This window comes from Equus przewalskii, chromosome 19 (assembly GCF_037783145.1).
Source record: "Equus przewalskii isolate Varuska chromosome 19, EquPr2, whole genome shotgun sequence".
NCBI lineage: Eukaryota > Metazoa > Chordata > Mammalia > Perissodactyla > Equidae > Equus > Equus przewalskii.
The window spans coordinates 11,243,500-11,270,187 of NC_091849.1; the positions used below are offsets into that span (position 1 = coordinate 11,243,500).

The 26,688-nt window shown below is 39.6% G+C and overlaps 1 protein-coding gene across 1 annotated transcript; it reads left to right on the forward strand.

The window, feature by feature from the left end:
* Window positions 1-26,688, forward strand: SMIM13 (small integral membrane protein 13). The gene is made up of 2 exons (XM_008544105.2): window positions 1-199; window positions 22,377-26,688. Exons 1-2 carry the CDS (start codon window positions 124-126, stop codon window positions 22,562-22,564), a joined length of 264 nt encoding a protein of 87 aa, XP_008542327.2. The 5' UTR covers window positions 1-123; the 3' UTR covers window positions 22,565-26,688.

Consider the following 26,688-nt stretch of genomic DNA (forward strand, 5'->3'; position numbering starts at 1 on the left):
GGCGCTGCCGAGGGGCGCCCGCCGCCCATGCCGGCCCGGGGGCCAGCCGCGCCCGGCGCTCGCCGCTGAAGCCCAGGACGCGCCGCCCGCCCAGCCGCGGCCGCCCGCCCGCCGCCCCCCAAGATGTGGCACAACGTCGGGCTGACCCTGCTGGTGTTCGTGGCCACGCTGCTCATCGTCCTGCTGCTGATGGTGTGCGGTGAGTGGGGCATCGCCGTAGGGCAGTTCCACACCGCGGTACACACGGTGCTGACTTGCTTGTTTGGGCTGGTAAAAAAAAAAAGGCGTGGATGGATTGGTGTCTTAAAGTCATCTGTTGTCCACCATCAGGAGTGGGCTCCGAGGAGATGGACCCCTGACTGATACAGGCCCGCTGGCATGCTGGAGAGGGAAGGAACAGGATCCAGGGCTGGGCATCCTGACTCGGGGTTGAACCAGATACTGCTTCCCCGGCAGCGTCCGCCCTTGATTGCCGTTCTTATCACAGTCTGCCCAGATTTTAACCTTGGCCTGTATTCGAGGGTGAAGTGATTGGTTACTCCTTTTTCTTTTTTGCGGGTTCTGACCCTAATGATAATGAGAGGTTTCGCTTTCTTCATTGAATCCGCGATACGGACAGAGTTGGGTTTGAAGCGCACGTGAAATTGTTTGTTTACTTCGAGTTCAGGCTTAAACTAAATTCCAAACAGAAATATGACACTAGGCAGAACTTAAAAACAGCGGCGATGTTAAACTTCCAGGGTCAGGTAGCCTAAGTCTTAGTTCTGTAATAATGGTGCTCTTTTGTTTGCTGTTGGTTTTTTCCCTCGTGGAATGAGAGGACATAAAACTCCTCTCTCTCAGAGTAATACTAGAGCAATTTTAGATCTTTTCGATTTCCTTAGACACAGTAACTGACAACCACAGGTCTCTTAGCAGAGTGACTGAGCAATTGTGAAAATTTGGGAAGTGTTTAGAACCAGATTCAGTGAATTTTTTATAATTATGATATTGAAGTGTGGGTTCAGGTTGATGCAGGGATTGGCCAGAATTCAAAATAAATACTGTAGGGCTTATTCCTTACATGATTAATGTGCTAAATGCTGAGTATCAGCTGAGTTTGGAGAAGGTATGTGTGCACTTGTGCATATGCGTGCATTTGTGTTTATATATTTATATTTTTAATTTTCTTGATTTACTAAGGCGTCAGAGTTAAAGCTTCTCACTTACACAGCCTTTCTTTTCTGATGATACAGCGATTGAAAAGCCTTTCTCAATTTCCTGCTTGTGATATCAGGATTTAGGGCTAATTGTAGATGTTTAAGATTCTTGAAGTAAGGAAAACCAGATCTTTGTGATTTGTTTGGATGTGAGGAAGGAGAGAAAAAGGAGAAGCATATGCTTTTTTTTTTTTCCTGATTTGGAGATTCAGGCTGCCTGGAGATGGGGATGTGGCACACAGACCATACAACACCTTGGATAGAATATTTGCCAAACTTGCCTTTGGGGCATCAAAATTCCTGATCGCTACATACATCAGACTTGCTCTCTCAGCTCCCAATAGCGATTTGACTTTAATTTTACTTATTTTTCTAAAAGCGCCCTGCCTTTCATTTCAGAAAACATTGTGGAATGAGAGGTGAGGTGTGGTAAGTAAAAGGCCTTATTTTGATTGGAATGGTCAGGAAGTAATAGCTCTAATGAAGAGGTCATCCAAGCCCTTTTTTGTTGGGAGAGCTAATGATGGGCTAGCTTCATGTTTGACTAGGGATTTGGGGAGAAGAGAGAAGGATCCTACCAGATTTGAGAGAGAAACAAGGGTATTGTGTTAGTTTGCTAGGGCTGCCATTAATAAACGACATTACCACAGACATTAAGCAACAGAAATTCATTTTCTCACAGGTCTGGAGGCTAGAAGTTTGAGGTCAAGGTGTCAGCAGGGTTGATTTCTTGGGAGGCGTCTGTCTTTGGCTTATAGATGGCTGTCTTCTCCCTGTGTCTTCACGTGGTCTTTCCTCTGTGTCTGTGTCTTAATCTTTTCTAAGAAGGATACCAGTCATATTGGATTAGGGCCCCACCCTTATGAGTTCATTTAATCTTAACTCTTTAATGGCCCTCTCTCCAAATACGGTCACATTGCAGTTAGAAATCTGTGACAGGGTCTGCCCCAAGAACCTCATAGCGCAGTTTAGTTTAGAACTCTGACTGGCTCTTTCATGTAGTGAATTCTGATTTTCAAATTTCAGGTTCCTCAGGAGGTTTTCCTTCTGCTGTCTATGTTGGTCATGTCTGCTTTCTCACCTCTCAGTCATTCGATAATGTTTTCCGCTCCTGCCATTCACTGAAGCTGCCCTTGTCAAGGTCAATAACAGATGGCCTCCATATTGCCAAGTCCATGGCCACTTATTGGTCCTAATTGTACTTAACTTATCATACTTATTCTGTACAGGTGAGCATTTCTTCCATGAAGCATTTCTCCTGGCTTTTGTACACTATACTTTTATGCTGTTCTTCCTACCATAGTGGCTAGTTTTTATCTTTTCCTGACTTCTCATCCCCTAGAATTTCTTGACTTTTTTGATCATAATTCACAATAGGAAATCACTTTACATTATTCCCAGTACATTCGTAAGTTTATAAATTACGTATATCAATCAGTTTATATATACACCTATCTACCTATCATCTCTCTATCTCTGAAATAAAAATTTTATGGATTAGTACTTGTCCTTACGCCATGAGATGCATGCTGTTTTCTATGAAATTTCTGAAATATGTTATAGTACAGATCTACATTTTTATTTCCTCATTTCTTTTGTTCTCTCTCAATGGATTTTTATCTGGTTCTAAAGATGTAAATATTAACTGTAACTAATGACTAAGTTGATATCTCCAGCTCTCACTTCTGTCCTACACCCCAGGCTCATGCAGCAAATTTTTTTTCTTGATCCCCACTTGGAGATGTAAGAAGCATCTCAGACTTAACACAGCTAAAACAGAACTCTTGATTTCTACCACCTGTCCGCCTGCCCTGCCCCATTCCATTCCCATCTCAGATCAGCCATGTGGCTGTCCTGTCTGTCCTGACCTCACCCCACCCCACGTCGTCCCATCGTCCCCCCTCCCCACCACGCCCCGTCCCATCTCAGATGTTACCAGCAGCCAAGGACGTAGGTGTCGTCCTTGGTTTCTTTTGTTTTGCCCTTCCTCTTACTCCCCATCCCCCTCCCCTTACAAATAACAACTCTATCTGAAGTCTCCTAAGTTTTACCTCTTTTAAAAAATCTGAAGTATGTCGTCTTCTGCATGTCCACAGCCACCACCGCTGTCATCTTTGGCTTGCGTTAGTTTCCTGACTAGTGTTTTTCCACTCCCCCCCTTCTTTATAATGCACTTTTCATATACTAGCCGGACTCTTTTATTAAGACAATATTTTCTTGAAAGTTTTTAACAAAAGAAATAAAGTTTCAAAAGTCACTAGTACTAAAAGACATGAAAAGGTAGTTCCTTTCAACCCTCAGTTTCACTGTTTCCCCTAGTTATTTACTTCCATATTCCTAAATAATATTCATGGCTGTTTCTTGGTTTTGCAATTTCAGACGTTATTTATTAACCATGGTAGAATCCTCATTTCTTTCTCTGCATGCCATTAATGATCATTTTTTGGCTGACTTGGTAGTCAAGGTTTATATTTTGACTATGTAAATAGTCCTTGCTGGTCAAATAGTGTAATATGACCATATGTCCTTCCTTATATGGTTCTCCATTTTTCTTAAAGTTAATAATTGCCTTTTTTTTAATCTAGTATTACTTCTTTCTATGTACACATTGTTAATTGGTCCGCTGCCAATATTCCATAATCTCTTACACGTACTCATCAGTAATATTTATTATGTGTTGAAAGGAGGTATTTCTCGCCTCCCCTGACCCCTTCCTCCAACTCCCTCACCTAGTCCTGGAGCCTTGCTTCCTTCTCGGCAGCTTTCATTCTTTGCTTAACCTTTATTTTCTCAGTTCTAAATCCTGTTTTCAAGATCTTGTGTCATCATCTTTCTCACTTTACACTCTTGTTTTGCTGGAGCATATTTTCTAGTAGCTTTCTAAGAAAGAATGCATGAAAAAAATTCTTTGAGCTAATACCTGCCTGGAAATGTCTTATTTTATTTTCTACCTTTATACTTGATTGATAATGTGAATAGATTTCAGGTTGTAAATAATTTTCTTCCAGAATTTAAAAATTATTACTCCATTGATTTCTAGCTTCCTAGACTTGATTTTGAGAAATCTGATGCCTTCCATTTCCTTGTCCGTATAATTGACTTGTTTCTCTTTCTAGATGCCTTCTGGATAGTTTTTTTTATCTTGTTCTGAAACATCATAATGATGTGCCTTGGTATGTTTCTCTTTCTTTCATTTTTCTGGGCCCTTTTGGTTCAGATTTGTTCTTTATTTCTGGGGAAATTTTCTATTAGATCTTTGACAATTTTCTCTGCTCCATTTTCTTTATTCTTTCTGAAACGTCTGTTAGTTAGATGTTGGACCTTATGGGCCAATTCTTTAATTTTTTCCTTTTATCTCCTATTTTCTATCTTACTTTTCCCTCTCCCTTTCTTCTGGTGTTTTGGGTTTATCTTCAATCTCTTATGTTTTTATTTCAGCTATCAATTTTTAAGTTTAGAGCTTTCTTGTTCAATGATGACTTCTCTTGTGTAATACCTGTTCACTTTTTGGGGGAAGGGGGGCGGTGAAGAAGATTGTTCCTGAGCTAACATCTGTGCCAATCTTCCTCTATTTTTTGTATGTGGGTTGTTGCCTCAGCATGACTTGATGAGTGGTGTGTAGGTCCACGCCTGGGATCTGAACCCATGAACACTGGGCTGCTGAAGTGGAGCATGTAAACTTAACCACCACACCACCACGCCAGCCCCAATATAGTACCTGTTCTTGCTTCATGTGTGTAATATCTTATCTCCATAAGCATATTAGTTATAGTTGTTTTTATTGGGTTTTTTTGTTTTTTTTTTGAGGAAGTTTAGCTCTGAGCTAACTGCTGCCAATCCTCCTCTTTTTGCTGAGGAAGACTGGCCCTGAGCTAACATCCATGCCCATCTTCCTCTACTTTATACGTGGGGTGCCTACCACAGCCTGGCTTTTGCCAAGTGGTGCCATGTTCGCACCCGGGATCCGAACTGGCGAACCGCGGGCCACCGAGAAGCAGAACATGCGCACTGAACCGCTGTGCCACCAGCCAGCCCCTATTGTTTTTTTAATAAAGTGTTTTTCTTGTTTCTACATTGCCTTTGTTTCTTCCATGTATTTTCTTTTTGCTTGTTTGCTTTGGACTCTTTGTGATTGGAGGTTTTCTGTAAATGTCTAGTGATCTGTTCTCTGTTCGTGTTTAAAGGTGGAGTAGTAAAAGATGATGGTGAATCTCAGTGTCAGCTCTGGGCTCAAGGCAGGGTGACTGGGCAGTAGGCTGGCTTCATCCCCAGGGGAGTCCCCAGTTGTTAGTGTCTGGAGGTGTGTTCTCTGTAGGTATCCATCTCTCCAGAGATGAATCCTCTCATTTTCTGCGTCAGAGTTACAGACTTAGCTGCCTGCATGACAGTTCTGTAAATAGACTTTCAGCTAATCCTTTTTCCTTCCCCACCTTCTTCCTATCCCAAGTCCTGATCTTTTCCACACTTCTTGACTGAATTTGGCTCCAATTGGTATCCCCCTCTCCTGCCATCCAGATTTTTGCTTCCTTTGGTCTGCTAGATCAGTTACCACTCTTTTAAAAATGTCACTACTTGCTTAAAACCTGTCCTCCAATGGCTTCCCACTTTCCTTGAAATATAACCCAGATTTCTCACTGTGGGCTCCAAGTGCCTGTGTGCTGTAGCCCCCTCCCACTCGTCTCTCCCTTTTCCTCCCCACTATTCTCGACATTCTGCCACAGGCCAACCCAGTACTCTCCTCTAGGCCTTTGCCCTCAGTTTTCCTTTAGTTCTTCAAATGGCTGGTTCCCTTTCATTCATATTTCACATCAACCGTCATCTCAGAGAGACCTGCCCTGTCTCATTGACCCTTCATTTTCAGACTTCTCACCCTTTCGGAAATGAGCTGTCTTATGTGTTTGTTTCCCCCAGTTAGAGTGTAAGCTTTGTGAAGGCAGGGCCCTCGTTTGCTTTGTTCTCTATCCCTAGATCCCAGACTAGTGCCTGGCATGCAGTAGGCCCTCCTCTATTTGAAGAAGGGATGAAGAAGGATTCCTCAATATAAATTAAGTTAAATTTCCACTACAAATAAGTCCTAAGAACTTACCAGGAACAAACCAGGGTTCTCTCAAGATGGATAACGCATATATTACCGAATAAAATACGCTTAATGAACTCGTATGTTCAGGTGCTGTGGTGGTGGCTGTGGGTGTCCCAACATTAGTAAAGCGTAATGTCTGCACTTGAGGGTCTTATACTCCAGTAGGAAAGACCAGGCTTCTGAGCTCCAGTTCCACGTACACGAGTCTAACTCCTTTTTCTGGTTGTTTCATAGGGCTCAGAATCTTTCCCTGAAACAACTCCTTGTTTTCAGTGTAGGCCCAAAACTTTAGGCATTATTTTACCTTCCTCATTTTTTCTCACTCATTGGGCCATCTGTCATACACTCATTCATCCCCTGGATATTTGAGCATCTCTTGTAAGCATGGGTCTGAGATAGAAAGATAACTGCAACCTGGGCCTACCACCAAGTCACAAGTTCTGGAAGGGGATACAGCTTAGTCATTACTTTCAACAACAGATTGCAGAAGTCTAAGAAAAGGTTTACTAGTGTAGGTATGCTGTACTTTTATATGAAATTCATCAACTCGCATGTGTATATTCATTCCCTATCATCTTCTTTTCAAACAGAAACAAGCTTTTTCTTTGCCCAAGGCTCCAAGAGCAATCAGCAAGCACTCAGTTCATCTCAGTAGGATAATAAAAAATACGTTCAGTCTTTGTCCCTGGTCTCTGTCACAGAGCTCCCTAAATCCTTGGAATTTCCTGAGTTACAGGAGCGTCTTGTGTTATTCATAGCAAGCCCCTTTTGATCATGCCTTAGTCTGTGCTAGTGAGGGTCCTTTAGATAGTTTCAGGGTAGAGGCTGGTCACCGAAAAGACAGAACATATGATTAGAGAGTGGGAAGTTTCAGCTCCACTCCCTGACCTCCTGGGAGGGAGGGGACCTGGAGAGAGGGTTATAAAATCTCTTAAACAATGAATATAATGAGCATTCCAAACTTAGCCTATCTAAAACCACATTCTTGATCTTGCAGCCTTCTCCATCTCTGTAAATGGCAATTTTGTCATTCCAGTTGTCAATGAGGCTTGCCTAGCCTCTCTGTAAGACACTAGCCTCATACACACGTACCCCCTGTCCGCTTCCTCTGCTTCATTTTTACCTCTGGTTCTTCATTATCATTGGACAAGTATGTTGCAGTAACAATGGTATTTGGCACATAGTAGGTGCTCAACGAATATTTGAATGAATGGATAAATAGAATAGCCGTGTGGGCCTACAGGAGAGAGTAGTTATTTGTCTGGTGTGCACACCCTCCCTTCTCCAGAGGTTGGGTTGGTTGTGCCCCCTGGTTCAGCAGACACTTGAAGAATTGACTAGGATGAGGTTATAGATGGGGACAGGAGGCATCCAAATGGTGGCATTAAATTTATAGCATCACCCGCAGAGTGTATGCTTTCTGATGGGCTGTGGGGAGCTGTCTAAGAGTTTTTAGCAGGAACTTAGAATTTTATAGGCTGCTCTAGCTACAGTGTGTGGAGAGTGGGAGGCTAGAAGCAAGGAAACCAGTTAGGAGGTTAGCTTTAACGGTTGATGAAAGTTTGAGCTAAGGCAGCAACAGTAGGGACTGGGAGTGGTGGTGGCCTTCTGATTGTAGTGTGGCCCAGCAACAGTGACGCCACTTCTGTCTGCCTGCCCCTGTGTCAAAAGCGTATGTGACATTTGAAGTCTTTAGGTCGTAGGAGAATAGCAGTGTGGGCCTACCAGAGGAGAGGGAAGTAGTTATTTGTCTGGTGTGCAGACCCTCCTTCTCCAGAGGTTGGCTTGGTTGTGCCCTCTAGTTCAACAGACCCTGGCAGACTGGAATTTGTAGACCTTGTCTAGTACCCAGTCCCAGGTTCCTGCTGTGCTTAAAGGTCAGGGAGTTAGTGGACAGAGTCAGACCCTGGCTGATCTCGCTTTAAAGACTACTAGCACTGCCACTTAATTAGCTCTCTGGCTTGAGCAGTGCACTCAGCCTCGCTCATTTTAGCCAGTAGGTGACTTTGCAAGCAGTGGAATCTGGGAACACTGAGGGTCGACTGTATTTCTGCTTATCTATCTTACATTGAGGTACAGATGAATAAATATGAAGTAATTGGTGTTTGAAAAATAGATTTTCAAAGATTAAATCTGGTTTTAGAAATTTAAACTATCCTTAGTTTAATATCCTTTTACTTAGGATAATATACATTTCAAAGATGATAGAATAAGGTAAAATCTGTTGATCACAGAAAAGTGTGAACAGAAATTACAGAATTTGATGAGTTTTAGCAAATGTATGCAGTAGTGTGACTACCACCAGAATCAGGACACAGAACGTTTTCATCACTCCAGAAAGTTCCCTCGTGTCCTTTTGTAGTCAGTCCTCAAACCCCTGGTGACAACAGCATGGCTTTCCAGAACCATAATTTTGCCTTTTCTAGAATTTAATGTAAACGGACTCATACAACATGCTTTGTGTTTGACTTCTTTCATTTAGCATGATGCTTTTGAAATCCATCTGTGTTGTGTATGTCAGTGATTCGTTGTTTTTATTGATGGATAATATTCGATTATCTGGATGTATCACAATTTGTTTATCCATTTACTTATTGGTGGATGTTAGAGTTGTTTCCAGCTTTTGGCTGTTACAAACATTATTATTGTTATTAACATGCAGTTACAAGTCTTGGGAATGTATATTTTCATTTCTCTTGGGTAACTTTATAAGAAATTGCCAAACATTTTGCATTCTCAACAGTCATGTGATAAAGTGTCTCTTCAAATTTTTTGCCATTTAAAAAAATTGCGTTGTCTTTTATTACCAAGGTGTAACAATTTTCTATGTATTTTGGGTTCAGTCTTTTATCAATAAGATGTATTTTTTGTAAATATTTTCTTCTAATATATATCTGGCTTTTTCATTTTTAAGTATCGTTAGAAGAGCAAGTGTTTTGTATTTTGATTGTCTCATTTATTAATTTTTTCTTTCATATCTCATGCTGTTTGAGTCCTAAGAAATCATTTCTTACCCTAGGGTCACAAAGATTTTCTCCTATGTTTTCTTCCAGGAGTTTTATGTTTAGGTTTTACTCTCATAGGTCTGTGATCTCCTTTGAGGTAATTTTTGTGTATGGTTTGAGTTAAGGATTGGGGTTCTTTTTTCTTTTTATGTAAGGATATCCAACTGATTTAGCATCATTTGTTGAAAAGGCAATTGTTGAAAATCAATTGACACTATATGTATAGGTTTATTTCTGGACTTTTCTGTTCCATTGACCTATATGTCTATCCTTATGTCAATTGTGTAGGTTATGCACTGTTATTCTTTTCAAAATGTTTTGGCTATTTTAGATTCTTTGCATTTCATTTTAAGCTTCAGAATCAGCTTGTCAAGATAGATCTATTAAATCCATAGGTCAAGGTGGAGAGAATTGACATCTTACTGTTGAGATCCATGACCATATTGTATCTCTCCATTTTTTCTTAGGACTTTAATTTCTCTCAGCAACATTTTATATATTTCCATGTATCATATAGTTCTTGCGCTAATTTTGTCAAATTTAACTGTAAAGATTTCATATTTTGATGCTATTGTAAATGGTATTCTTTTATGTTTGCTGCTAATATATAGAAATACAAATGATTTTTGTATATTGACAGTGTATTTGGCAAAACTTTTAAACTTGCTTATTAACTTTATTTTTTGTGAATTCCATAAGCTTTCCTATCCAGAGGCTCGTGTTAACTGCACATGAAGTTTGTTTTACCTGTTCTTTCCAGTGTGTATGCCTTTTAGTTTTTGCCTCACTGTACCACCAGGACAGTGTTGGAAGAGAGCGCTGAGAGCAGACTTTCCTCCTGATCTTTTGAAAAGGGACATTTAATCTTTTACCATGGAATATAATGTCAGCTGTGGGGTTTTTGTAGATATTCTTTATCAGGTTGATGAAGAAAAGTTTCCTTCTTTTCCAACTTTGTTGAGATTTTTTTAAAAAATTAGAAATAGATGGATTTTTTCCCAAATGCTTTTTCTGTATCTTTTGAGATGATCATGTGGTTTTTCTTTGTTAATATGGTGAATTACATTGATTCAGTTTTGAATGTTAAACCAACTCTACATTCCTCAAATAAACCCCTCTTGTTTTAATGTATTATCTTTTTCTTTTTTTTTGAGGAAGATTAGCCCTGACCTAATTACTGCCAGTCCTCTTCTTTTTCTGCTGAGGAAGGCTGACCCTGAGCTAACATCCGTGCCCATCTTCCTCTACTTTATATGTGGGACGCCTACCACAGCATGGTGTGCCAAGCAGTGCCATGTCCACACCCGGGATCCGAACCAGTGAACTCCAGGCCGCTGAACCAGAATGTGCAAACTTAACTGCTGCGCCACCAGGCCAGCTCCTGTATTATCTTTTTTATATATTGCACGATTTGATTTACCAAATATTTAAGGTTTTCCTATTTACATTCATAGGAGTATTTGTAGTTTTCTTAAATGCCTTTGTCTGGTTTGCCCTAAGAGTCATGCAGAGCTCATCAAATGAGTTGGGAAACATTCTTTCTCTCTTGTTTTTTGGAAGAGTTTGTGTAGAATTGCTATATTAGTTTGCTATTGCTGTGTGACAAATTACCACAAACTTAGCATTTTCACATGTGATTATTAGCTCACAGTTTCTATGAGTCAGGAGTCGGTATGGCTTAGCTGGGTCCTTTGCTCCTCATCTCACAAGTCTGTAGTTGCGGTATTGGCCTGGCTCATGTGGTTGTTAGCAGAATTCACTTTCTCGTGACTGTAGGACTTATGGTGGCTTCTTCAAGCATGAGAATCTCTGATACCGGAGAAGGTCTCAGTCTCTCTTCTAAAGATTTTCACTTAAAATTGAGTTAGGTCCGCCTGGGATAATTTCCCTTTTGAGTAACTCAAAGTCAACTGATTGAGACTTTAATTACATCCGCAAAATCCCTTTACCTTTACCATATAACATAACCTTATAATGGGAGTGGCTGTCCCATCACCTTTGCCATATTCTCTTGGTTGGAAGTAGGTCACAGGTTCTGCCCACACTCAAGGGAACAGGTCACACGAAGGTAAAGTCTTGACTCATTGAGATTATGAAAATGTGTCTGCTACAATTCATATTCTCTTTCTTAAAGGTTGGGTAGAGTTAATCTGGGCCAGGACTTTTCTTTTGGGGAGGGTTTTTAACTACAAATTCTTTAATTGATACTGGGCTATTCTAGATAACTGTTGCTTATTGAATGAACTTTGATAGTTTGTGTCTTTTAAGCACTATGTCTATTTAATCTGAATTGTATAATTTACAGGGATAAAGTTTATATCATGCTTTTAATATCTGTAGGATCTGTGGTGATGTCTTCTCTTTCATTGCTGATATTGGTTATTTGTCTTCTTTCTCTTTTTTTCATTATCAGTCTGGCTAGAGGTTTATAAATTTTAATCGTCTTTTTAAGGAATCAGCTTTGGTTTCATTGATTATTTTTTTCCCTCTATTATTTGTCCATATTCTATTTCATTGCTTTATGCTTATATCTTTATTTTATTCTACTTATTTTGAGCTTAATTTGCACTTATTTCTAGTTTCTTACGGTAGAAGCTTAGATTATTGATTTTAGACCTTTCTTATTCTTAAAAAAATAGATATTTATTGATAGAAATTTCTTTCCAGGTATTGCTTTGAATTTTTAAAAAAAAGTTACTCAGTTCAAAATACTTTCTAGTTTCTTATGATTTCTCCTTTGAACCATGGATTATGTAGAAGTGCGTTGTTTAAATTTTGAATATTTGATTATTTCCCATATATCATTTTCTTAATCAATTTCTAGTTTAATTTTGTTATGGTCAGAAAATGTATTTTGTGTAATAAAATTTAAGAGAGTTTACCCTTAAATTTAATGGGACTAATTAATGATCTGTCTTGGTGAAAGTTCTGTATACACTTGAAAAGAATGTTGTGCTTTCTGCTGTTATTGAGTGGAATGTTCTGTACATGTCAGGTCAACTTGGTTGATAAGGTTGTTCACTATCTTTGTGAAAGGTCACCCAGCAGTTACATTTATCAGCTACTATATTATATACTGGGCGTCACCAGAGCTCTGAAATGGGTTAATTAGTGAAAATCATTAAACCTTTAAATTCATGGGTAGTTTGTGTGTGGGTGGGTGGGGAGAGGATGGAGGTTGGTTGATTTGTTTTGAGTATCTACTCTGCCAGATGCTGTTCTAAGGAAGAGAGAGCACAGTGGACAACATTAATAAACCATACATTTCTCTTCCTTAAGAAACTTCTTTCTTGAGGGGATGACAGACAATTAGTTATTCATACAATGAAGGGGGCCAGCCTAGTTTTGTAGTGGTTAAGTTTGTGTTCTCCACTTCGGTGGCCCTGGGTTCGCCAGTTCGGATCCTGGGCATGGACCTACACACTGCTCATCAAGTCATGCTGTGGCCATCTCCCACATAAAAGAACTAGAAGGACTTACAACTAGGATATACAACTATGTACTGGGGCTTTGGGGGGGGGGAGGGAAGAGGAAGATTGGCAACAGATGTTAGCTCAGGGCCAGTCTTCCTCACCAAAAAACAAACAAACAAAAATACAGTGAGGGATAGAAGTGAGCATGAAGTGCTAGATAAATCATCCAAGAGAGCACTATACTGAAGAGATAAATGTACTAGAATGATGGAAAATCATGTATTAATGATGCTTAAAAATTCTCAGTAATAGTGGTAGTAACTTTGTGTCTGTGGAGTTTGCCCTAGAAAGGAAGAGACCAGAGCCTAGGAGATAATAACAGTGGCTAATGTCTCATGAGTGTTTATTATGGGCCAGACATTCTTTTTAGCATGTTACATGTATTCTTTTTATTACCACGTTGACTCTTTGAGCGTGGGTACTGTTATCTCCATTTTATAGAAGAGGAAACTGAGACACATAGAAGTTAACTTGCCCAAGTTGCATCTAAGTTGTTGAGTTAGAATTCAACCAAGCAGTGTGGCTCCAACATGTCTCTGAGATAGGAGATTATAGTGATAATCCAGTTGACAGATAATAAGTATTTGATCTTGGATAAAGAGTGGCACTGGGAATGTACAGAAGGAAACACACGGGAGTGGGTTATTAAGGTAGAATCTATAGCACTGAGGTAAAGTAGGGGAGAGGCAATGTGCCGAAAAGGAACCTTTTCCACCAGAGAGATGGGGAGATGACAGAATACCCATCACAAACATGACAATCAGAAGAAGGAGCTCTTTATGTATATACTTTTATTTATTTATTTTTTACTAAGGAAGATTTGCCCTGAGCTAACATCTGTTGCTAATCTTCCTCTTTTCCTGCTTGAGCAAGATTGTCCCTGAGCTAACATCTGTGCCATTCTTCCTCTATTCTGTATGTGGGACACCACCACAGCATGGCTGATGAGTGGTGCATGTCCATACCAGGGATCCTAACCTGCAAACCCGGGCCACCGAAGGCAGAGCGCACCAAACTTAACCACTGCACCACGGGGCCAGCCCCTGTATGTACTTTTTTAAGGTGTTTCAAGCCAACCAGGTAGAGATTCCTTTCTGGAGTTCAAGAAAAGTAGAAGGTATGGATGAAAAATTTGGCCATCATTTGTAATAGAGGTAATATTTGGATGCATGAGAGTGTTGTGATCACCAAAGGGAGGAGAAAATAGAAAGAGGAGAGGTTTTAAAAGGCAGCTTTAAAAATGTCTTACATTTATTGGATAAAAGAGTTTTGGGTGTGTGGAGGTATTACGGTTCCATCCTGTGTCGATCACTAAGGGTCTCTCCAGGGGCTTGGCTTCCGGTGTTGCCTGGTATGTGGTTCTGAAAGGGCTCGGCAGTGGAGGGAGCATTGTGGAAGCAGTTGGAAGAGCGTGGCTCTGTTTCTGCTGAGCCTGTGTCTGTGGCCTTGGACATGTGATCTTAGAAGGGAGCCTTAGCTGCTTTCAGAGGAAAATGAAAATAAGGTAAGAGGATTGAAGACAGAAAAGAGCTTTCTACAAACTGAGATTACTGCTGAGCTGGTTAGTTAACCACTTAGATACCTTGTGAAGGTGAGATGATGTAACTCTGCTGGAATGATTTCACAAAGATTTGCTAGGAATTTGTGGTTATACTGCACCTGGGCTTTTGACCTAAAAAGATCTTGCTCAGTGAAATCAAATTTTGGTTCCCTAATTACTGTTTTGTGTTTTAGCCATACTTTGAAAATCTGAGAAACTTGATACACTTTTAAATTCACTGTTCTGTTTTGCCTAACCGCCCTCTTCCATGGTTGTAAGTCACTTTGAACCTTTATTTTCTTATCTAGAAAATGGGGATAATATTCCTACTCTAATAAATTCAGAGGGCTATTGGGAGGATTGAATGAGATGTTGAATGTAAAAGCGCTCTGTGAATGGAGAGCTCTATAATTACAGCTCTCCCCTGGGTCTGTGGTGTGTTGATGGTGATGCTTCATCTCTCAAGTTCATCTGGCATCACTGCCCTTCTGCTGCCAGTACATTTATCTTGCATAGAAAAACAGTGTACAGAGTGTTTCATGAAATTCATCCTTTCAACTAACGCTTGGTTATTGGCACACACAAGCAAGTGCTCTTTTGCTTATCCCAGAATACATACCCTCTGTTGCCAGCCAGTTTTCTGACACAGAGTGCTCACCAGCGTGAGGCTGCAGCAAGGCACAGACTTGCCTTTTAAACTATGAAAAACTGCAGTACTTGCTTTAACAGACAAATTTCTGATTATAAGTGCATGGAATTGTGGACAGTCTTTTCCCCCACCTCTCCTTTCTTCTCTCCTTCCTCCTTCCCATGTCTCTTGTTAAATCCCTGGACAGGGTACAAGACACACGCCCTATAGAGTAAGGGTAGGCAGAGAGTTTCTGGTGTGTGTCCCGCAGGTCTGGGTGAGAGGACTGTCGAGCCACACTTGTGTTTAGAGGTCCTGTTTGCTGTAGGCATGCAGGGTCCAAGGGTAAGGCCCTTTTGGTAAGAGGTAGCCTGGGGTCTGGTGGCTATTCGTCCTCCTCTCCTGCTTTCCCCCAAAGATACATACACACACGTGGGAGAAGTTGGTCACTAGGGCCCAGAGTCTAAATTAAGCTGATCTAATGTTAAGTCAAGAATTGTAAATCTGAACTGGTGATTCTATCCTTTGTTTCTGTGGTGCCTCTGCCCCTCCCAACACGCACTCCACTCCCCTATCTGACGTTCTCTTACAACCAGTAACAAGTAGGTAGTGTGACGCTGTATTTTGTATTACATAACTTTCCACTTGTTTTCTCTTACGTTCACTGGATACAAGGGAACGAACTCTGAATACATAAGTGTTATATTAAATCATTTTGATAACCAGACACAATACAGTTCTACTTGGAGCAAAGATATAATCATTCTTTATGTCCAACTTCTGAGCATCCATTTCCTCATTCATCACACATCTCTTGTCCTCCTGCAGCATCGCCCCAGGTCAGTGATGTCAGAGGAGTTTCTTTATAGCTCCCTCTTACATACTCACTTTGTCCAATTAGTAAATACTAATAAGGCTTTTGTTGCTTTTTCTCAAGTGGGATCTTCTCAAATAGGTGATCTGATCAACTGTTGTTCCGTCTTTTCCCACTGGTGCTCCATTGCTAATCTCTTTTTCCTTTTCCCTGGCCAATCTCCATAATTGATCTGCGACAACACTCCTGTTTCTTCTTCACTCAATTTCTCTTTTCCAAACTTGTGTGTGCATCAGAATCATCTAGGGAGCTTTAAAAAAATGAATAAGCACAATCCTTGGAGATTGATTTGGGATATCTGGGATGAGTCATTGGGAGTCTGTAGTTTCTACGTGTTCCCTAGCAGAGTATGGTGAGTAACCGGTTTGAGTGCTGCTGCTTCTGAATGCCTGCAGTGTCGTAATCACATATCTTAACTAGGGCCATTACGTTGGATAATAAATGCTTTTGAACTTACCTTATATTTACATATCTTCTTTTTCCTAAAAGGGAGAATATGACTCCCAGCCTCATCTGATTCCTCCTTACCCCTACCCCAAGTAGTTCCTCTGCTTAAGTGGTTGAGGACCTCTTGCACTGTGGATGTTGGTCAGAGGTCACATTGTGTTGAGGTGTTGAAGGAATCGAGGCAGCTCCCAAGAAGATTGAAGGTTTTGGTTAGACTTTATCCAACAAAAGAATTGCCTGCCCAGCTCAGGGATGGTTTGTTTGGATGACTTCTTTAGAGGAGACCATCCTTCAGGAGGCTATTGCTTAATAAAAGTAGAGGAGACATCTTTACTGGAGTTCTTTCTCCAGGCTATCCCATCCCCCCCCCTCCAATCTCTAAAGTCACCCTTGACTCTTGGAGGTGGCCCGACAGCCATGTTCACAATGCCTGACCCAGGTAACAAGCACTGGTCCTGGGGCTTGACACTTGACCCAAGTTGGGACAAAGATTCTAGGCTGCTTTGTTTTGAGGCTATGAACCAAGAAGTCATATAAAGCTGTGAAGAAGCAGCAGCTATGTGTAAGAGAAGCCTAGAAGAAAGTGAAGCAAGTATGTATGCTGAGAAAATGACCAGTTCACAAGAGTCTTCTTCTAGTTCTAGTCCCTGTAAGGGTGCTTCCTCCCATGCCCTCGATGAGACATTCCTGTAAGCTAATAACAAATTCCCCCTTTTTGATTAAGCTAAGTCAGGGTTTTTGTTACTTGAACTAAAAGCTGCTTTATTAGGATAAGAGGAGATGAACTATGTATATGACTTTCTACTTTGTATTTATTGTAAGATCAGTACAAGCAAAATGCTATGGATGGGGGCTGGCCTCGTGGTGTAGTGGTTGAGTTCGGCACACTCTGCTTCGGTGGCCGGGGTTCACGGGTTCAGATCCCTGGCACACACCTGCACCACTTGTCAGCCATGCTCTGGCAGCAACCCATGTATAAAGTGGAGGAAGATTGGCACAGGTATTGGCTCAGGGCTGATCTTCCTCAAGCAACAAAAAGAGGAAGATTGGCAACAGATGTTAGCTCAGGGTGAGTCTTCCTCAGCAAAACAGACAAATGAAAAACTGGTTGAATAGGACAGGGCCCTATTAATCAGCTACAGGGAGTGTGACATACCAGAAGTATGTGAGTAGACACTTCAGTTAAATTGAATAACAATTTAGCCAATAAATGATATGGGCAAAGCATTTCCTCATAGTACCTGTCCCAAAGTTAAACAAAAGAAGGTTAGCTATTATATATTTCCGTATCTAATTAACATAGCCAGATATTGGCAGTTTTATCTGGCACTATAGTACCTCTCTTAGTTTCTTCTTTGCTAAGTCATGTTTTTCCTGATATACACCCATTGGGGTTTTAATAATGGTTCTTTTTCCAAAATAAATATGTTGTGTATAGTTGTTTTTCTCATCAAACTGCCTGGAATTTTTAGTGTCATCCTTTGTTTGGACTATTAACCTTCTTTGATAAACGATCCGTTGTAGAAGCGTGAGATTTTACCAATCCTAGGTATCACGATCTGGAAATCCCCCGTCCGCCTCCTCCTGCCATCTCTCTCCCCAGAATTACAGCTGTGTAAGAACTTAGTCATTTTCCTTGGAGAGCAGCTTGTTGAACTTCCCTCAATTTCGTGAATACCCCTGCAGTTCTTATCAACACTACAATTTATCTCTTAACTTTGCATTCCCACCCTGTCATTACAGTCGTCATTGTAAAAAACCAAGCACAGTGGATATTTGTTCTTTTTTGGCTGCCCAGCAGATGAACTCCGTATCTCTGTTAGGGGAATTCTCTACCTCTTGACTTTTGGTGGGAAGCAGTGTCACTAACCACAACTCCCCCTCTACCGCCAACCCTCGCATCCCTTACGCCCAGGCAGAGTAGGGAAAAATTAGCATACTTTTCAAGTTTGCTTATCTCTAGATTTAGGGGTAAAAACTAAAGAGATGTGAAGTCTGGTGGTCTAGCTGGTGTGGGTCGAGAGGGGAATGGTGAGTGTGGAGGTAGTGGCTGTATCTTGCTGCTCCAAACTCTGGAGTTCCTCTCATTGGCCACCACATTCTGAATTTTCACTTAACATTGAATCCTTTACATTGTTTGGTTGCTGGCAGTGATTTAAAAAATTTTTTTTCTTTATTAAAATTGGGAAAGAGTTTGTGATCTAGCTGAATGCTCTTATGACTGCTACAGCTATCCTCAGTTCCATATTTTGTAGATTTCTGTGCTGGGAGACTTTGCTTTTCTTAACCATCCCAAAGGCACTATAGTATTTGATGGTGGGAACCCCAGTGGTGACAGCCCTTCAGCATAGTCTCCTTTCAGTCAAAAGACTTCCAGTAACCATCGTTACTTTTCTGTATGGTTATTTTATCCCTTGTAGCTACTTTTGGAATCTTTGGCTTTTGTGAAGTCAAGACTAGATCTTTGAGCTTGATTATAATTTCCCTGGTGGTAAATTCACCTCTATAATCTCTATTTAGCACAGTACCTTGGGCAAATGAGTTCTTTTAACTTTTAGGTTGTATTCTCGAAATTAACCTAAGAGTTAGTGATCTTCCTTAGTATCTGTTGAAATCAACTGGCCTTATTAGTTTGGGCTAATAATAGCATTGGAGTATTTAAAACATAGAAATCTAGAGTGTATTCATGATTTACTTATCAGTTTCTGACTTGTTTTTCTCCTGATTTTCATGATTATCAAAATCATATGTGTCCATCATGGAAAAATTTGGTAAGTACGAAGAACTATTTAAAAAACAGTATAGATCCCCGCATCAGATTCTGTGCAATCCCCATCAAAATTCTGCCTTTTTTGGCAGAAATTGATAAGATAATTCTAAAATTCACATGGAAATGCAAGAGACTCAGAATAGCCAAAACAATCTTGAAAAAAAACAACAAATTTGGTGGACTTATACTCTCTATTTTGAAACTTAATACAAAGCTACTATAATCAAGATGGTGTGGTACTGGCATAAGGATAGACATACAGATCAATGGGATAAAATTGCAAGTCCAGAAATAAACTGTGACATTTATGGTCATTTGACTTTTGACAAAGGTGCCAAGGCTAATGAAGGGAAGAACAGTCTTTTCAACAAATAATTTTGGAACAACTTGATATCCGCATGCAAAAGAATGAATTCTCACCCCTTTCTCACATTAAAATTAAGTAAAAATGGATCAAAGACCTAAGTGTAAGAACTAAAATTAAAACTCTTCAAAGAATACATAGGTATAAATCTTGATGACCTTGGGTCAGTCAGTAGTTTCCTAGCTATGACACCAAAAGTGCAAGAAATCAAAGAAAAATAGATAAATTGGATTTCACAAAGAAAAAATGATAAATTAGGCTTCATCATAATAAAGAACTTTTGTACTTCAAGGAACATTATCAGTACAGTAAAAAGACAACTCACAGACTAGCCGAAAATATTTGCAAATTATATATCTGAAAAGGGTCTAGTGTCAAGAATATGTAAAGAACTTTTACAACTCAATAATAAGACATACAAACTGATTAAAAAATGAGCAAAGGAATTGAATAGACATTTCTCCAGAGAAGATATACAAATGATCAATAAACACATGCAAATACTTTCAACATCTTTAGTCATTAGGGAGATGCAAATAAAAGCCACAATGATATGCCACTTCACACCTGCTAGGATGACTGTAACAAAAATGGTGAGCAGTGAAGTCTTGGTGAGGATGTAGAGAAATTGGAATCTCATACATTGCTGGTGGGAGTATAAAATGGTGCAGCTGCTTTGGAAAACAATTTAGCAATTTCACAAATGACAAAGTGTAAAGTTACTATCTGATTCAGCAATTAAACTCCTAGATATATACCCAAGAGAAATGAAAACATGCCCATGCAAAAACTTGTACCCAAATGGTTATTGCAACCCAAAAACGGAAACCTTGTTTTTGATAATAGCCAAAAAGTAGAAACTACTCACATGTCCTTTAATTCGTGAATGGTTAAAGAAAATATGATGTATCCATACAATGGAGTATTACTATTCAACACTAAAAAGGGATGAAGTAATACATGCAACAACATGGCTGATGAACCTTGAAAATATATGCCAAGTGGAAGAAGCCACACCCAGACTACATATTGTGATTCCATTTATATGAAATCTTCAGAATAGACAAATCCATAGAGACAGAAAAGTAGCTTAGCCGTTGCCAGGGGCCGGGGGAAGGAGCAAATGGCAAGTGACTGCTAATGGGTCTGGTTTCTTTGGGGGTGGATGAAAATGTTCTGGAGTCCGATAATGGTGATGGTTGCACAAGCTTGTGAATAAGCTAAAAACCACTGAATCGTACACTTTACAAGGGTGAATTTTATGGTAGGTAAATTGTAACTCAATAAAAAAAGATGATTAAACAGCAAAATAGAGGTCACCTCAGATTCCACTGCACAGGGACAACCACAGCTCGTGTCAGTTGAGCGTTTTACAGAATCTGAACTCAGTGCCAGGCTCCTGAGCCCTTTAGCTCCCTTCTCATTTTTTCCTCAGAATAGCTTTCTGAATCTTCCATCAGAACTGGGGCCCCTGACTTCTTCTCCAGCGTTCTTTCTACTAATTTGCTGTGCCTGTTTTTACAAAGAAATTTGGGTGAAAAGAGAGCTTGCTAATTTGGAACATCATTAAAGTACTATTTCACAGAGTTAAGTGGTTCATTGAGCACTCAGTGCTCAAGCTTAAAGGAGAGCAAAAACCTGAGAAATGGATTAAATCTCTGAAGTTAGTCTTTTAGTACAAAGGGGTTTATGTTAATCTTTTTTTTTTCAGAGATTGTAAGAAAGAAACACATAAAATTAGGAACTTCCTTAAAGTGGCCATTCCTCTTGGAATGGTGTGATGCTGGGGTTAGAAAAGCTGATTGGATTTTGTTTTCATAAATGCTGGTCATCAGAATATGCTGTGGTCCATTGCTTTTCTATGAGACTAGAGAGTTTAAAGTAGAAGGCATCAAGAAAACATGCCAGCGTGAGAACCTTTGTTACAGTGGTTGATTTTGTTTATTTTGTGCTCTTAGCGTTTCAGAGCAGTCAGTCATGGGCCCAGAGGTTTGTCCTGTACACTCCTTGATTGTTCGTTCCTTATTTGTGGGCATTGACAACTTAGTACATGTAAAACTTCTTGTAAAAATAATGGAAACTTGATTAGTAAATTTTTTTTTTAAGGAGAGTTATTCAAACTTTTTAATCACTTTAACATGAGAATATTGTATTTTTTTTTTTTTGAGGGAGATTAGCTCCGAGCTAACATCTGCTGCCAATCCTCTTTTTGCTGAGGAAAGTTGGCCCTGAGCTAAGATCTGTGCCCATCTTCCTCCACTTTATATGTGGGACGCCTGCCACAGCATGGCTTGATGAGTGGTGTCTAGGTCCCCACCTGGGATCCGAACCAGTGAAGCCTGGGCTGCTGAAGCCGAACATGTGGACTTAACTGCTACGCCATCGGGCCAGCCCCCAAGAATATTGTATTTTTTTAAATCTTGAACTGAAGATACTGGTGCTCTGGCTTTATTCTTTCATCATGTAATTGAAGAAAATTTATTACTTTTCTGTGAAAATTTGTTATTTCTGGAAACTTTTGAATAGCTTGATCCTGACTGAGAAGTTCTCAGGGTGGTGCAGTTGATTCTTGCCATTTAGTGTCTTTAGCATTCTAATTGAAGAAAAGTTGCTTTGAGTAAATATTAGCATAGTATATTCTTTCTTCCCCAGAAAAATGCTCTGAAAAATTTGATTTTAATATAATAAACACTTCTACTTAGGTATCATAATCTCATTAGAATTTTAATGTGGATGGACCAGGCTTGGATTGCAAATTTTGTAAAGGCAGAAACTGTTTTTGCCATTCCTGTATAATCCCAGAGTTTATCCTTATGCCTTATCCATAGTAAATGCTTAATAAGTGTTTATAATGTAAATATATATTTGTGGTCAAATATGTATTTATTTATATTATGTATATTATTTGTAGTATACCTCCCCCCACTAACTGGAATGTTGTCAGTTGATAACATTGTGTGTGATGATTTTTCTTCAATGTTTTTGTCTCTCTTTAGGTTGGTATTTTGTATGGCACCTCTTTTTGTCGAAATTCAAGTTTCTGCGGGAACTGGTGGGAGACACAGGATCCCAGGAGGGAGATCATGAGCCTTCAGGATCTGAAACAGAAGAAGACCCTTCATCGTCTCCGCACAGGATCAGGTCCACTCGCCAAAGGAGGGCAGCTGCTGAAGAAGGCCGCTGACGCAGCCGCAGTCCCGCCCTAGTGGAGGATGGAAGGCAGGTGGGAGCATCTGTCTTTAAGGACGTGGCTTTGCAGTTTGCTTAAAAGATTGAGGAACATTTGCACTTGGATTTTAAATCCAATTCAAACAACGATTTACATGTAAAGCCATATGAAAATAAAGGGAATTAAAACCAAATTGGACCATTTGCAAATTTCATCTTAAAGATAATCTTTTGCTTCACCAGCTTTTACTTATATGCTTGTTCTTTGGCTCCTGGGCTTATTTTCTTGCACTGCTGTGAATCCGGTAAATATTATAGGCTTGAAAAACCGTATTTTATTAGTTCCATAATGTATGTTTTTTGTTTCTGTGGTTTTTGTTTTCACATTTTACCTTGTCTGAAATTGGAATGCATCTCGAGATTGCTGTCAACCGGGCAGTAGTCATGGTGTGATTATCCAGCCTGCCTGTGTGAACTCTCAGCTTGTCATAGCGTCATCACTGTATTGTGGGTATCCGATGTGTCAGTTTTAATTGGCATTTAAAATGTCTTCAAAAAGATTACACTATGATTCAGCATTGAAACGGAAAGTTATTGTGTATGCAGAAATGCATGGGAACAGAGCAGCAGGGCGCACGTTTGATATCAGTGAAGCAAATATCCGTCGCTGGAGGAATGACCGAAATTCCATATTTTCTTGTAAAGCAACAACAAAGTGCTTTACGGGACCTAAGAAAGGAAGATACCCACAGGTAGACGAAGCTGTGCTACATTTTGTCAGTGAGACGCGTGCAAAAGGATTGCCTGTCACACGCCAGGCGATGCAGTTGAAGGCGGGAGAAATTGCCAAAACGCTTGGAATAGATGAAACAAAATTCAAAGCAACACGAGGCTGGTGCGATCGATTCATGCGTCGAGCAGGACTGTCATTAAGGCGGCCAACATCGTTTTGTCCAAAGCTTCCTGCTGACGTTAAACGGAAGACAGCGGTGGAGCACTCTTTCCAGAAATGCTGTGTCACCAGCACTCTCACCGACACCAAGGGTGCTGTCGTGTGGAAGAGTGCACACCTCGGCCGCTGTGGTCTGGGAAGTGGTCCCGAAGAGTCGGTCTCAGAGTTTGAAGTTATAGTTATAACTTAACCAGTTTATTTCATAGACTCTCTTTACTTTTGCACAAGATGGATATGGTAAAAAATCTGTTTGACTCTAAAAGCTGTTTCAATAAATATAAACCTTCTACATGATACAAAAGCATTGCATCGTAGTTTAATTGCCTGTGTTTTTTCTTAGTGATACATATGGTGCATCCTACAATTGATGGTATCTTAGATTAGATAAAAAGTAGTTTGTAAATTTATTTTTTCTTGGATAGCACTTATTTATTGGGAACTTAATTCTGCCTCTTGTTAAGATAGTTATCCTCTGTGATTTCTTTTTGGCAACTTATTCCGGATCTTAGAGTAGTAACTTAGGAACCTGAGTGCTGGCTTCTACTTTAGGAAGAGTAGGATTAGTTACTCCTTTGTGTGGGAGGACTTCATGCTCAAGCCGTGTGTGGTGGAGAAACTACTTCTTCACAAACAATAATTCCGTGACAAGACCTCAGAGATGCAGGGTATTGAGGAAGAGAGAGTGGCTGAAAATGCCTGCTTCACTGTAAAATGAGTCTTGCCAGGTTCCTGTGTTTGTCTTCACTGGACTTTGGACTGTGTTTTTACTGGGGAAGAGAGATGGATCAAAGAACCTTCCTGCTTAGTGTTACCTGCTTTGTGCAAGAGTGAACTGCAAAGCCAACTTATTAATCTAAGTTCTTTTTATGTTTTTAACCTGTTTTCTCAAGAACTAGTCATCACAGCGTATCACCTCTATTTTATGATGGTGTGTAATTTTGTGTTTGATACCTCATACTTGATGCCGATAGATAGTTTTGTTTGTTAACAGCTTGCTTGTTCTGCCCCAAGTTTTATTCCTGATGAACACCTCTGCTGTCACTGTAGCCCTTTGGATATACTAAAAGGGAATTTACAGAATGTAACTTTAATTTTAAGCATTTGCTGGGGAAAACCCCAGCAGCTGAGAGTGGGGCGCAATCTTTCTGTCTTCATTTCCTTGTTGGATGCAGTTTTTTATTTTTATGTGACTGAGGCATTAACGAAACAGTGACACAAGTTTCAAGCATTAATTTTAGTGCTTCATACTAGCTAAATATATTAAAATGATCATCAGAAAAAAAAATTAATGATTAAAAGGCTTCTTGGTACTGGGAGGATATTTAAAGTAGATCTTTCATAGTCTAACATTTTGAGCTGTGGGTTCTGCTTTATAGTGAATATCTTAGGTTTAGATAGTAATAGTTGCTGACAAACTTTAAGTAGCTGATGAGCTTCCATATTGTGTCAGTATTAAAGAGTGATGGCTGATGTAACCTACCCACCTCTCCAAGGGTCTCTACAAATTAATCCATGTAAAGTCTACAGGTTGGTATTATTTATTAATATTTATGCCTCAAGGATGTCTTTCTTAATAGAATTTTGAGAAATTTTCGGTTAGCTTACTTGGGAAGTATACCTGAAAGCATATTCATAGTTCACATCCTGCCATGTTTTAAATCCTAAGAGTCAAAAGAAATCACTGATGCCAATATGAAAATTCTACAAACTAATTCCTTTGTTTAAAATCTTTTTTTTCCCCCCTGCACCCCTCTTCCCCCACATAGTACATATTTCTGAGGCCACTAAAAAGACAAGAAATCGTTGTTAACACAGAATTATCTGTGTGGTATAGTGTTTCTGTTCTTTTCCTGTTTTAGTGCTTTTGTAGCTGAAATTACCAGAACTTCGTTGTAAGTGCATTTTCAGTTTCTCAGTAGGAGACAGACTAGCTTGTGGTTAATTTGGTTTAGAAGGTCCTGAGCATGAAAAACACATACAAGTATTAGTCTTGTCTGAATGCTCACAAACAATAATGGTGATCAAGTATGCCACCTTTGAGGATTAATTCTAAAATTGAGGATTCTGGTAGGTTGTTTCGTTTCCTTCCCAACCAACCATTTCCAGATCTTTCTCTTTTGCCTCTGAAACTTCTGTGAAAATTGCCTGTGTCAGTGTATTGGTAGCATTGCTCTGATTTTAAATGCCAAAAACACTAAATGTTTGTGTGGCACTGTTAAATGAGGTTTTTAATATTTTCATCAAACTAAAAGATTCATCCGATGGATTTAGTAGTACTGTTTTCATCATGGAAACATAAATACTTTGTTATTTGGTGGATAGCCAATTTACACATGTGCTGACCCATTTCTTTAGATGTTATTAGGTTTAAAAACACCTTCACACCGTTATTTTGCTGAAAGTTGAGAGTACTTTAAACAATGGTTTCACGAACTACGGCATTTTAAACCAAAATGTGTTGAAAGATTTGAAAGTAGTTCATTTTTACTTTTAAGAGCAACAATTTTTGAAATTATTTTAAGTCAACAATGTGGTATTTTTTTAAGTCACTTTTTCTTGAAAGGTATGTTTTAATGTAACATGCAACCAATGTAACTAGCTTTTGATGGTAAACTTCAAGTGCTTTTATGTTTCAAGTTGACTTTAAAAAGCCAATGAGCAGCACTCAAAGGTGATAGACCCTCAAGCAACTGGTGGAATAGTATTTTGTTACGGAGTCTAGAATTAAAGCACCTTATACTGTCTGCTTTTAAAGTATCCTATAGTTTTTAACTTAAAACATAAAGAGTAATAACATTTTATCTTATATTGGTAAAAGTTACATTTTCTGTTTGTTAATGTGTGGGTGCTGCTGTCTTATAACCAATGTTTATCGTTAGCCCCCAAGTCAGTTCTATGCATAACCATTCACAAATACTGCTGCTGTGGTTTCTTACAGGAAACATCCTGTGCTGTGCTATATGATGCATTAAAATCTTGCTGCTTGGCAAATAGGCTTATAAGGAGTTAGAATTGTGTGTGTTACTAGTACCTTTGTCTAACAAGATGTAAAATTAGAGATGAGGAATGTGTGTAAATGATCATTCACTGTTTTTGTTTTAAAACTGGTCAGTACTGTAAAGCTGTGGTTTGTATGATGTTTTACCTTTCACTTTAAACTGCACAGAATAAATTAAAATGAAAACAAA

Coding starts and splice junctions, on each gene's coding strand:
- SMIM13 (XM_008544105.2), top strand. CDS start 124: ATGTGGCACAACGTCGGGCTGACCCTGCTGGTGTTCGTGGCCACGCTG. Junction 200..22,376: donor CCTGCTGCTGATGGTGTGCG/GTGAGTGGGGCA, acceptor GTCTCTCTTTAG/GTTGGTATTTTGTATGGCAC.